The sequence below is a fragment of the Microtus oregoni genome, unplaced genomic scaffold, assembly GCF_018167655.1.
Source record: "Microtus oregoni isolate MIOR12 unplaced genomic scaffold, Mior012 000046F_ref0000063, whole genome shotgun sequence".
Lineage (NCBI taxonomy): Eukaryota > Metazoa > Chordata > Mammalia > Rodentia > Cricetidae > Microtus > Microtus oregoni.
Genome location: NW_024543220.1, coordinates 1,043,374 through 1,055,905, shown reverse-complemented (window position 1 = coordinate 1,055,905; position 12,532 = coordinate 1,043,374). Strand labels below are relative to the sequence as shown.

General features: G+C 46.7%; 1 protein-coding gene and 1 non-coding gene across 3 annotated transcripts in view; both read left to right on the top strand.

The window, feature by feature from the left end:
• The window catches only part of LOC121435559 (DENN domain-containing protein 2A), a 96,632-nt gene extending 91,467 nt beyond the window's left edge, over positions 1-5,165 (top strand). For both annotated transcript variants that reach the window (XM_041634995.1, XM_041634993.1), the window contains 4 exons: positions 756-873; positions 1,176-1,415; positions 2,690-2,776; positions 4,028-5,165. In XM_041634995.1, the coding sequence (XP_041490929.1) occupies positions 756-873; positions 1,176-1,415; positions 2,690-2,776; positions 4,028-4,059 (477 nt within the window). In that variant the 3' untranslated portion in view covers positions 4,060-5,165. The remainder of the gene's footprint in view (positions 1-755; positions 874-1,175; positions 1,416-2,689; positions 2,777-4,027) is intronic.
• A 5,974-nt stretch (positions 5,166-11,139) lies between these two features.
• On the top strand, positions 11,140-11,211 carry Trnad-auc. Its single transcript has one exon. It is a non-coding gene; the product is annotated as a tRNA-Asp (tRNA).
• Positions 11,212-12,532: the final 1,321 nt, after the last annotated feature.

Here is a 12,532-nt window from a genome sequence, read left to right as displayed (position 1 = left end):
GACAGAATATTGTATACATAATAAATAAATATTTAAAAAAAAATATTTGACAGGAGCTGGGCATGGTAGCACATGCCTTTAATCCCGAGCTCTCTGGAGTCAGAGACAGGTTGATCTCTGTGAGTTCAAGGCTAGCCTGGTCTACATGCTAAGTTCCAGGTTAGTCAAAGCTATACAGTGAGACCATGTTCTTCCAAAAACAGGTTGACAGGAAAACCTACCAAAACATTAGGCATGTATTGGGAGGAGGTTAACATTAGGCATGTATTGGGAGGAGGTTAAAAACAGATGGAATTGCCGGGCAATGGTGGCACATGCCTTTAATCCCAGCACTCGGGAGGCAGAGGCAGGCAGATCTCTGTGAGTTCGAGACCAGCCTGGTCTAGAGAGCCCATGGAGCCCTAAGCACTTTCACAAGAGAACTGTATAATGTCTAAGAAGTGGCCCATCTTACAAATGAAGGTTCAGAGCTCTTACGGCTTGTGAAAACTGGAGTGGAGATTTAGACCTCAAATCCCTGGTTCTAAGCATGTTCCTCCAATGAGAGCTAAGGGTGGGTAAGATAGCTCAACAGGTAAAGGCTCCGGGTAACGTTTAAGCCTCAGGGTGGAACAAGAGAACCACACATTCCTACACACATGCATATGCACACACACACACAGTTTAAACTATGAGCTGAACTGCCCGCCCAGAGATGCGACTGGGACATGGCTAGCCAGGTGTAACTGTGCCCACCTGCATCTCCTGCCCTACAGATGGAGGACGAGGATTCCATTCTGCCCCGGAAGCTTCAGGTAGCCCTGGAACACATTCTGGAGCAGAGGAATGACCTGGCCTGTGACCAGGATGGAAGTCCACTGGACTGCGTGCATGGTAAATGCCAGGACTTTGAAACAGCTGGGTGGATGGGTGAGAAAGTAGGAGCATGAGGAGAGAAAGTGGGGTTCCACCTTTCGTCTGGATTCCATTCCAGACATAATTGTAGGAATTTTTCCCACTTTCTCCATTTAGGTCCCAAAATACCTCAAGAGGGGAAAAGGCAGCTTTCGGTGCCCTTTCTCTTAGAGGGTCGCGGGTGGCTGTGGAGGGAGGAAGCTGCTGCTGTTGTCAGTAACTGACTGTCTTGGGCTCTGGCCCACCAACTTATTATTCTGGTCTTTGTACCCCATGCTCAGGCCCTGAGTTCAGCCCCTTGAATGAGGTGGTGTCTGAAGCCTTTGTCCGATTCTTCGTGGAGATTGTGGGCCACTATTCCTTGTTCCTGACGTCGGGCGAGGAGAGGAGCCTGCAGCGAGAGGCCTTCAGAAAAGCTGTCTCCTCCAAGAGCCTGCGCCGCTTCCTGGAGGTCTTCATGGAGACCCAGACTTTCCGTGGCTTCATCCAGGAGCGGGAACTACGCAGGCAGGATGCCAAAGGTCAGAACACCACAGACCCTGCTGGGGCAGTGAGGGTGCAGCTGTCTAGGCTCTAACTGGCCGACGAGCAGGGGTAAGGGTGTAGATAAGGATGTAAGCAGGGACGATATTGCGGCCTCCACAGGAGCTCTGTCATCCGGCCACACCTGAAGCTGTCTCTGCTTCTCCCACGGTTCCCCTGTCCCTCCTGCTTCTCTGCAGCCCTCTCCGCTCTTCCCAGCTGCCTTTCTTCCTGCTCCTATCTAGGGACTGTGGAGGGGATAAAGATTCAGGAGAGTCTGTTCTGGTACAGCGCCTTGGGCCAGCGCTGCAGAATGTGGCATCCTGCTTCCGTGACCATCCACGCCAGCCTTTCTTCTCCCTCTTCTCTGAATTCTCTCTTACTTCTCCCTGTCCCCATTTGTGCAGGCTCCATCATGCTCCTAGGGAGAAAGGGAACAAGAAGCAAAAAATGACGGAGACACATGTCCCAGCCACTTGGTCCCTTGTCTCGGCCATTCTGGGAATGTAAAGTTAGAAATGCTGGTAAAGGAGGTTTTGATGGGAGCTAAACCTGGGAAGGGAAGGCGCTTGCCTCTGAAGCATGGCTACACAGAGCCCAGAAGGTTCTAGAAGAGCAACTGGCCCCACCCCTAGGATTTCTCTGGTGCTGTGAACTCAGCTGAGAGCCCATACTTCCATAGCTGTTTACACGGGAGAGACAGGCAGCCACGCTTGAGGCTCTGACAAGGATTTCCACAGGACAAGAGAAATTTAATTACAGGGTATGAGGGGACTGGCCTCATCCGAGGTTCTCTTCAGGAGAGCCGCCAGTTCCACTTTAGGCAGGTTTACAGGTCACTAGGTCACTAACTGGTAGGAAAGGTAGCAGAAGGGGCGGGGGGGGGGGGGGGCAGTGATGCACGCCTGTAATCCCAGCACTTGGGAGAGAGACAGAGGCTGGCAGATCCCTGTGAATTCGAGGCCAGCCCGGTCTACAGAATGAGTTCCAGGACAACCAGGGCTACACAGAGAAACCCTGTCTGGGGAGAGGGGAGGAGGTAGCAGGAACGAAATGGGACCTCATGTGTGAGCAGGCTTTTGCAGCATTCCACAGACAGCTATTACACGGCAATTACAAGTTAGTGAAATTCCTTATAAGCCTCAGGCCTGAAAGCATGTTTGTAGGCACAGCTGCCTCTCAGAAGCAAGGCCTCCCTTACCTGTTCTGGCGAGGAAGGGGTTTGTGAAGAAGCGCAAAGGATCTAAAATGTCCTGGTGTCTCTTGTCACCAGGTCTGTTTGAGGTCCGAGCCCAGGAATACCTCGAAACCTTGCCCAGCGGAGAACACAGCGGAGTCAATAAGTTCCTAAAGGGTCTGGGTAAGGCCTGAATCCCCATCCCCAGTCTCTATCTAAACCGTCTCTCCTGGACTCTTAGCTACTGCAGACCCCAGAGCCACGAACCCTCAGTGATACAGGAAGCTGGCACTAGACTGACTGCCTCTCTTAATGTGACAACATTGTCATCATTGCCACAGTCCCCTCCACTCCTAAGCCTTTTGGGAACCCAATAGAGGAAGCAGGCCTGGGGCCAGACAGGGAATGATATAAGTGGAACTCCACCCGGCCTCCCAGAGCCCCTGGGTAGGAGGGTAAGACAGCAGCATCAGAACTACAGTTTAATTGGCAAGGAGGTCCTCTAAGAATAGTAGTGCATACCTGCGCCCCTGCACTGGGGAGCTGAAGGCAGGAAAAGTCAGCAGTTCCATGACACAGCCAGCAAGCTGGCTCAGCAGGTGAAGGCACTGGCCACAGGAGCCTGAGGACGTAAAGGTGGGAGGAGAGAAGTGACTCCACACAGTTGTCCTGAGTCCTCCACGTGTGCCCTTCCCTTCCTCCCTCCCACAATGCCTCTTGTTCCCGGCTGCTCAGCCCTGAAATAACACACAGAAACTATATTATTTACAATACTGTTTGGCCAATAGCTTAAGAATATTTCTGACTAACTCTTACATCTTAATTTAGCCCATCTCCATTAATCTGTGCATCACCATGAGTTTGTGGCCTACCAGCAAAGTTTCAGTGCTTCTGTCTCCGGTGGCTCCATGGCTTCTCTCTGACTCCACCTCCTTTCTCCCAGCATTCAGCTTAGTTTTCCCTGCCTAACTAAATTCTACCTTGCTATAGGCCAAGCCAGTTTCTTTATTCATTAACCAATAAAAGCAACACAAGACAGAAGGACCTCCCACACCATTTCCCCTTTTCTGTTTAAACAAAAAGGAAGACTTTAACTTTAACATAGTAAAATTACATATAACAAAACAGGTATCAAACAAGAATTATAGTACATCTCTGTACATCTAGAAAACTAACATGACTACAAGCTTGACTATTATAGATAACTATTAACCTATATTTCTTTTTTTTTTGTTTTAACATTTCTTTTTTTTTTAATTTTTTTTTATTTATAACCTATATTTCTTAATGAGCTGTACAAACACAATACCTTAATCAAGAGCAGAAATACATATACACAATGTAAGAAAATTGACCTTGACTTTGTACCAATAAACCAAAATCCATACCAATGCAAAGTATTCATCTCTATATCATACTTTCTTTCCTTTTTAGGCAATAAAATGAAGTTTCTCCACAAGAAATAACCCTCATCTTGGCTCAAGGGAAGATCTCCTCCACTGGGACCACACATTTCCAACAGAGGTCTGAGAGGCTGTGGGCTGAAGGCAGTCCCTAGCCCCAGCTCCTCCTAGAATGGGGCCTGTGAGCTGGGCACGTGGCAGGTGCTCAGGACAGCCCTGGAACGGACCTGCCAACATGCAGCTGTTATTACTGTGGTTTGGGTCTTCATTCTGTCTTGCCAGGGCTAAGAAAACTCCCTCCTGCCCTACCTCATCTCTTCTGGGTCAGCTGTTGACAGCTGTGGAGCCAGGAGGAGGGAGGAGATAGGTAGAGTGGCTGCCACCACCTATCCAGGTTCTTGTGGACTGGTCTATGACGCCACCTGGTGGCAGAGACTGTGAGCTTCGCTGTTCTTGACTGGGGTTTTTTGCCCCTTAGAAGGAAGTCACGTAGACCTGTTCTTGCCCTAATGCCACACATAAAAAGAGGAAATCTTGTTAATTGTTAATAAAATATTCTTAGGGTTCTGAAATGGATATCTCCGCTGGCCTAACCGTGACACTTAGACCTCTGCTGTGAACCTATTCCTCATAGCTGACAGACCTTTCAGGCTTCTGTAGTTGGTTCTCTTATTGAGAGGGAAGAGCTGGACAAGGTCACAGTCAGCTGACCTGTGTGGGACAGTGGGAGTCTGTGAGTCCTGTGTGCACACAGGAAGGTTCTCAGGCTGGCCTCGGACTACCACCCCAATACTGTGGACACCCAATGGATTGTATGAGAAAGTAACTTCTAGCCCACCTGGCCTGGAGTGGGGCGGGAGTAGTGGGAGGGGGTGTGGCTGAGGCGTTGGGGGAAACCTGAGTGAGAATGTGAGCTTGGGGGCTCACACAAGCGCCTCGGTTTAGTTAACTTTAATGATAGCAATGCTCTGTGTATTTTTATACTGCCCCTAAGTGATCACTTTTAGTATTTTGGAATATACAGTCTTTTCTAACTTATTTTCTATTATACTGTTTTACTTAAGAACTCCAAGTGAATGAATAAACAAATATCTTTATCAACATTCCTAGTGAGTGTATAATATTATGAATGTTTTTGTATTTGACTTAAGCATAAAAACAAAAATAAATTTGGGGAAATGTGCTAGACCACGTGTATGAGGAGACTTTTTTCCAGCGTTTGTCACATTAAAGATAAACACGCTGCCTGCGTAAAGAATCAAGAATCGGGCCAGCGAGGCGGCTTCTCAGGTGAAGGCGCTGCAGTCTGGCAGCCTGAAGTCAGACTCTACGAGCTACAGAAAGGTGGAAGGAGAGAACCCACCCCACAGCATTGTACTTAGACCTCCACGTGTGCCGTGCCACAGGTGCCCCTAACCACGCACACGTCACGTGTTAGTTCTTAATTCTTTAAAGGATTGGTGAGTTGGCTTTTAACACATTCATAAAATAAGAACGGCAACATGGCCTGGCCCGTTGAAACACTTGCCACCACCAGGCCTGACCAGCTGACTTCAGTCCCCCGTACACCCTGGTCCCACAAGGTGCCCTCTGGCCTCCACATACGTCGTACCGTGTGCTTAGGCACACATGCAAACATAAACGGAGTAAAACATTTACATAGAAATTAATGTGTATGTGACTATATTACATACATATTAAAATATACTCGTAGGAAGAACGCATACAGGTCATGAGGATACAGTCCCGTGCACAGATGACAACCATTAGCTCTAGCCTGGTTAGTGTATTAGAACACGACTGCCTCTTCTGTCCAAATACCTTCCGTCACAATTGCGTAAGTTTTAAAAAAAATCAACAAACATTACCCATAGCCACGCAAAGCAGCAGATTAGACCAAGAACCACGAAGAGTTAGAGCAAAGAAAGAGAGAGAGAGAAAGAAAGAAAGAAAGAAAGAAAAAAAGAAAGAAAGAAAAAGAAAGAGAAAAGAGAAAAAGCAGTAACTTTGCAATGACTGTTCATAGTCAGGGTCCGATTCTGTGTTCCTGCTTGCTTGTTCTGGTGAGGGGGGATGATATTGTCATGCTGGCCTTGAGTTTGCCAAAATCCTGCCTGAACCTTCCCAGTACTAGGACCACAGGTGTGCACCACCACACCTGATCACGGGACAGATTATAGTGCTGGAAAACATGGTGTGGTAGATGATGGCGGTGACCCCTCCCTCTGTCTTTACATCTTTCCGTGTGAGGCTCTCATCCAAAACTGTCCTATAGCTCCTATTAAAAGGCAAACATTCTGGGAGGCAGAGGCGGGCAGGTCTCTGAATTCAAGGCCAGTCTGGTCTACAGAGCGAGTGCCAGGACAGGCTACAAAGCTACACAGAGAAACCCAGTCTTGAAAAACAAACAAGAAAAGTGTCTTTTGTGGAGCCTGGTGGTCCACACCCTTCATCCCCAGCATTCAGGAAGCAGAGGCAGGTGGATCTGAGTTCCCAGGCCAATGTGATCAAAAAGCAAGTTCCTCAACAGCCAGGGCTACATACAGAGACTCTGTCTCAAAATAAGTAAGGTGTCTGTGTGTCCCCCTAAATCTTTTGTTGTTGTTGTTTTTGTTTTTTGTTTTGTTTTTCAAGACAGGGTTTCTCTGTGTAACAGCCTTGGCTGTCCTGGAACTCACTTTGTAGACCAGGCTGACCTCGAACTCACAGAGATCTGCCTGCCTCTACCTCCCAAGTACTGGGATTAAAGGAGTGCGCCACCACTGCCTGGCCCCCTTCATCATGTTTACTGCCTGCATCATCAAGCTTCCCTCTGCCATTTGGAACCACAGCATGTCCAGCCAGACATGGGGCTCGTGATTAAGATGACAGCATTGGAAGGTAGAGGCAGGAGGATTGCCACGCTACATAATGAGACCCTGTTTAAAAGGGGGGGGGGGGGCTATGGGAAAAAAAGTCTAGTTAGTAAAATAGTACAGTGCTTGCTGTGCAAGCATGAGGACCTGAGTTCAATCCCCAGCAACCACATGGTGGCTCACAACTGTCTGTAACCCCAGTTCCAGGGTATCTGACCTTCACACCAGTGAACATAAAATAATAATAATAATAAAATAAATGTTTAAAAAAGAAGTCTCCCTGTCATTCTGGAGCTGATGGTCCAAAGAACGAGCCACTACATGGGGGGCTATGAAGCAACGATGGGTCAGCAGTTAAGAACTCTGGCTGGCCGGGCGGTGGTGGCGCATGCCTTTAATCCCAGCACTCGGGAGGCAGAGGCAGGTGGATCTCTGTGAGTTCGAGACCAGCCTGGTCTACAAGAGCTAGTTCCAGGACAGGCTCCAAAACCACAGAGAAACCCTGTCTCGAAAAACCAAAAAAAAAAAAAAAAAAAAAAAAAAACTCTGGCTGTTCTTCCAAAGGACCACATGGCGGCTCACAACTGGCTATAATTTCAGCTCTAGGAGATTCAATGTCCATTTCTGGCCTCTATTGTTACTTACACTCACATCATGTATACATGAACACGGACATGGATAGTGATAGAATAAAACAAAAAATAAGGTGGAGCTCAGTTAGATCTTAATGCGCTAGCTCAGGGAGGAAGGTGCCAGTACCAGGCCCGCATCTAGAAAGAGAAAACCGACTCCTACAAATTGTCCTCTAACTTCCACAAACAGACCATAGCATACGTGTGTATACACACAGACACACACACACACACACTTCAAACAAATAAAGGCAACTACCCACACAATGCACACACTTAAAACAAAATGGGGGAAAAGCCTCAAAACAGACAGATGCTGAAGAGATGGATCAGTAGTTAAGAGCAGTCGCTGCTCTTGCAGAGGACCAGAGTTCAGCTTCTGCTACCCAAGCAGGAAGCTCACAATTAATTGCCTATAACTCTAGCTCCAGGGGGGCGGTAGGGTGGTTAATGCCCTCTTCTAGGGCACTTGCATGCATACACGCACAATTTTTTTGAATGTTTGACAAAAAGAGAAAATATAAACAACCATAAAAACCAGTAAGTGAGGGCTGGAGAGATGGCTCAGTGGTTAAGAGCATTGCCTGCTCTTCCAAAGGTCCTGAGTTCAATTCCCAGCAACCACATGGTGGCTCACAACCATCTATAAAGACGTCTGGCGCCCTCATCTGGCCTTCAGGCATACAGACAGAATATTGTATACATAATAAATAAATAAATATTAAAAAAAAAAACAGTGAGGGGGCTGAGAGATGGCTCAGAGATTAAGAGCACTGCCTGCTCTTCCAAAGGTCCTGAGTTCAATTCCCAGCAACCACATGGTGGCTCACAACCATCTGTAATGAGATCTGGTGCCCTCTTCTGGCCTGCAGGCATACACGCAGACAGAATACTGTATACTTAATAAATAAATAAATATTTAAAAAAAAAAAACAGTAAGTGAACGGCATTCTTTTTCAAAGGGAGAGGCTTTCTCCCTTTGGTTTCTGGAGACAGCTTTTTCCTTCATCCCAGGTACCCAGATACCTGCAGCATGCTAAGCAAGCACTGTACCACAGATGCTACAAAGAAGACCCATAAAGAATTCTAGGGGCTTGGTGAGGGTGAAGTCAGAGCAAAGGGACTGCAGAGACTGAGGGACGTGGTATATTCTCCAGCTCTCATGTCTTTGTTTTCCCGGCCAATACACAATAAGCCCGCACACTCCTGCAGTCTTGATATTATTCTTCATTCCTATTTCCTTATTTGATTTCAATGAAAGTCACAGGACATCAAATTAGCCATTTTTTTAAAAAAGATTATTTATTATGTATACAGTGTTCTGCCTGCATGTGTGCCTGAAGGCCAAAAGAGGGTGCCAGATCTCACTATAGATCATTGTGAGATATCATCATACGTGGTTCTTGTGACTTGAACTCAGGACCTCTGGTAGAGCAGTCATTGCTTTTAATCTCTAAGCCATCTCTCCAGCCCCCAAATTAGCCATTTTTAAAATAAATAAATAAAATAAATTCAGAGGCACCCAGTACATTCATGCTGTTCAGTTACAACCTCTCTTGCATTCCCAAATGTTTTCCTTCCTGCAAAACAGAATGCACATCCGTTTTGCAGTGGTCCCTGCCAGGTAGACTTTGGTGGGTGGGTGGGATCACTCCAAGCCTGACCAGAGGCAAGGTCAGAAAAAAGCAAAATAAGGCAAGTGAACAGGGCCTGTATTGCCCACACCTGTCGAGGCCAATTAATTGTGCTCCCTGGCTCTCCAGTGACCACACCTCGACGTCACCCAGGCCCTAAGTGGAGTTCAGCTGCCAACTTCTGGCTACAATTAAGTGGCCCGGTGCCAGCTTCCCTGTGGCCCTTACCTGGCCACTCTTTCTTTCTGTTTCCTAATTGACCCCAGCACAAATTCTATGAGGACAGCTTTGAGTTTTACGAGCAAACCTTGCAGCCTGTGGTCCCTTCCTGGCAGGGCTAATTCCCTCACCTCCTGGGCGGAGTCTGGACTAGCAGGCTCTTCTGGAGGAGAACTCAGATTGGCAGGTTCACCCAGATCCAGCACTGAGCAAGGGACTGTGGAAAAGTCCCGTGCTCACAACACCAGCGAAAAGAGCAGCAGAGCGGTAGGGATTGGCCACCATGTAGCCAGGATGGCCCCTGCCCACCCAGTTCCTCGAGTTTCCTTTGGAGCCCTGGGGTCAGGAGCTCTGGATTGAGGCTGCTCTCAAGCCTACCTCCCTGCAGAGTGGTCCTGCGTGCAAAGTGGCAGCAGCATCTATTACCAGGACTCACGGTGAAGCTGGTGATGCTGAAAATAGGGTACCAAATTCAAGAGGCTAGGAAAAATTAGGCAGATTTGTTATTGTTTGATTTCCTGTGAGTTGTTTGTTTGGTTTTGTTTTGAATCAGGCCCTCACTATGTATTCCTAACCAGCCTGCAGCTCACTGTCCATCAGGCTGGTCTCAATGTCATAGAATCGCCCTGCCTCTGCCTCCTGAGTGCTGGGATTGAAGGTATGTGTCATGCCCACCCGAAAACAGTTTTACAGAGAGGGTTACCAGTGTAAAGAAAATGCAAAAATGACTGGAATAGGGGCTGGAGAGATGGCTCAGAGGTTAAGAGCATTGACTGCTCTTCCAAAGGTCCTGAGTTCACTTCCCAGCAACCACATGGTGGCTCACAACCATCTGTAATGAGGTCTGGTGCCCTCTTCTGGTATGCAGGCATACACACAGACAGAACATTGTATACATAATAAATAAATATTAAAAAAAATGACTGGAATAATGATTTGACAGAAGACATTTTCATATGGCCTCAGATGGAGAGAAATTCGTGTCCTCTTCTACAGGCTGGGACTTCCACACCCCCAATGTCCCAACTCACTGGCCTAGGACATAAAACCTTATCCAATGAACAACTTGAGACATGTGACTGCCCCTGAAGAACCAGCCTGCCTCCATTTTAGGCTTAAAAGCCATTTTATAGGGGGCTGGAGAGATGGCTCAGAGGTTAAGAGCATTGACTGCTCTTCCAAAGGTCCTGAGTTCAATTCCCAGCAACCACATGGTGGCTAACAACCATCTATAATGAGATCTGGTGCCCTCTTCTGGTATGCAGGCAGGCATGGAAGGAATGTTGTATACATAATAAATAAATAAATATTTTAAAAAAAAGCCATTTTATAGTACAGACAAACTAGCTTCGTTCCTGTTTATGATTAAGCTATGATTGGACTATGCCCCTGTACCGCCTGTTCTAGGAATGCCAATCACGTTTTTGTTTCAAAAAGTTGTTCAGGGGCTGGAAAGATGGCTCTGTGGTTAAGAGTACTGACTGCTCTTCCAGAGGATCCAGGTTCAATTCCCAGCACCCACATGGCAGCTCACAACTGTCTGAAGATCCAGTTGCAGGGGATCTGACACCTTCACACCAATGCACATAAAATAAAGTTAATAAAACCATAAAAAAATATTTTTAAAAAAAAGTTGTTCATAAGTCGGGCGGTGGTAGCGCACGCCTTTAATCCCAGCACTCGGGAGGCAGAGGCAGAGGCAGGTGGATCTCTGTGAGTTCGAGGCCAGCCTGGTCTACAAGAGCTAGTGCCAGGACAGGCTCCAAAGCTACAGAGAAACTCTGTCTCGAAAAACTAAAAAAATCCTCGTTAGTATAGTGGTGAGTATCCCCGCCTATCACGTGGGAGACCGGGGTTCAATTCCCCGACGGGGAGCCAAAAAAAAAAAAAAAAGGTGTTTATAGCCGGTGGTGGCACACCTTTAATCCCAGCAGTCGAGAGGCAGAGGTAGACTAGATGGATCTCTGTGACTTCAAGGCCAGCCTTGCGTATAAAGCAAGCTGAGTTCCAGGACAGCCGAGGCTGTAGAGGAATCCTATCTCGAAAAAAAAAAAAAAGTTATCCCTAACCATCTTCCAGCCCTACCTTCGTTTCAAAAGGTTATACATAATGTGTCTTTCTCTGTACACAAAAGGTTATACATAATGTGTCTTTCTCTGTACACAAAAGGTTATACATAACGTGTCTTTCTCTGCACACAAAAGGTTATACATAACGTGTCTTTCTCTGTACACAAAAAGTTATACATAACGTGTCTTTCTCTGCACACAAAAGGTTATACATAACGTGTCTTTCTCTGCACACAAAAGGTTATACAGGGGGCTGGAGTGATGGCTCAGTGGTTAAGAGCATTGCCTGCTCTTCCAAAGGTCCTGAGTTCAATTCCCAGCAACCACATGGTGGCTCACAACCATCTGTAAAGACGTCTGGCGCCCTCAACTGGCCTTCAGGCATACAGACAGAATATTGTATACATAATAAATAAATAAATATTAAAAAAAAGGTTATACATAACGTGTCTTTCTCTGCACACAAAAGGTTATACATAACGTGTCTTTCTCTGCACACAAAAGGTTATACATAACGTGTCTTTCTCTGTACACAAAAGGTTATACATAACGTGTCTTTCTCTGCACACAAAAGGTTATACATAACGTGTCTTTCTCTGTACACAAAAGGTTATACATAATGTGTCTTTCTCTGCACACCAAAGGTTATACATAATGTGTCTTTCTCTGCACACAAAAGGTTATACATAATGTGTCTTTCTCTGCACACAAAAGGTTATACATAACGTGTCTTTCTCTGTACACAAAAGGTTATACATAATGTGTCTTTCTCTGCACAGACAGCTCCCAAATAATGACCTGGAGACTTATGAAAGTTCAGCCTTATCTTAGTTTATCCCACTAGCTCTCGTAGGGCCCATGGGTCTGCCCCTGCTCCCAGGTTTCATCTTGAGGACAGTTTCGGGACAGCCAGCTAAAACATTCTGTTTGTTCCTGTACTTCCCTCTGCCCCACCTGATTAGCTATAGGGCATTGTTTACTCCATCTTGGGTGTGGCAATTTTCCACCTGACTGGGGGGAATTCCTTGTGCAGCAGCTAGGTTTATAAGGATTTTCATAAACTTGAATAAACGGCATTCCGCTGATCTCTTTTCCAGTGACCCAGGTCTCTTGTGTGTTCTTTCAAT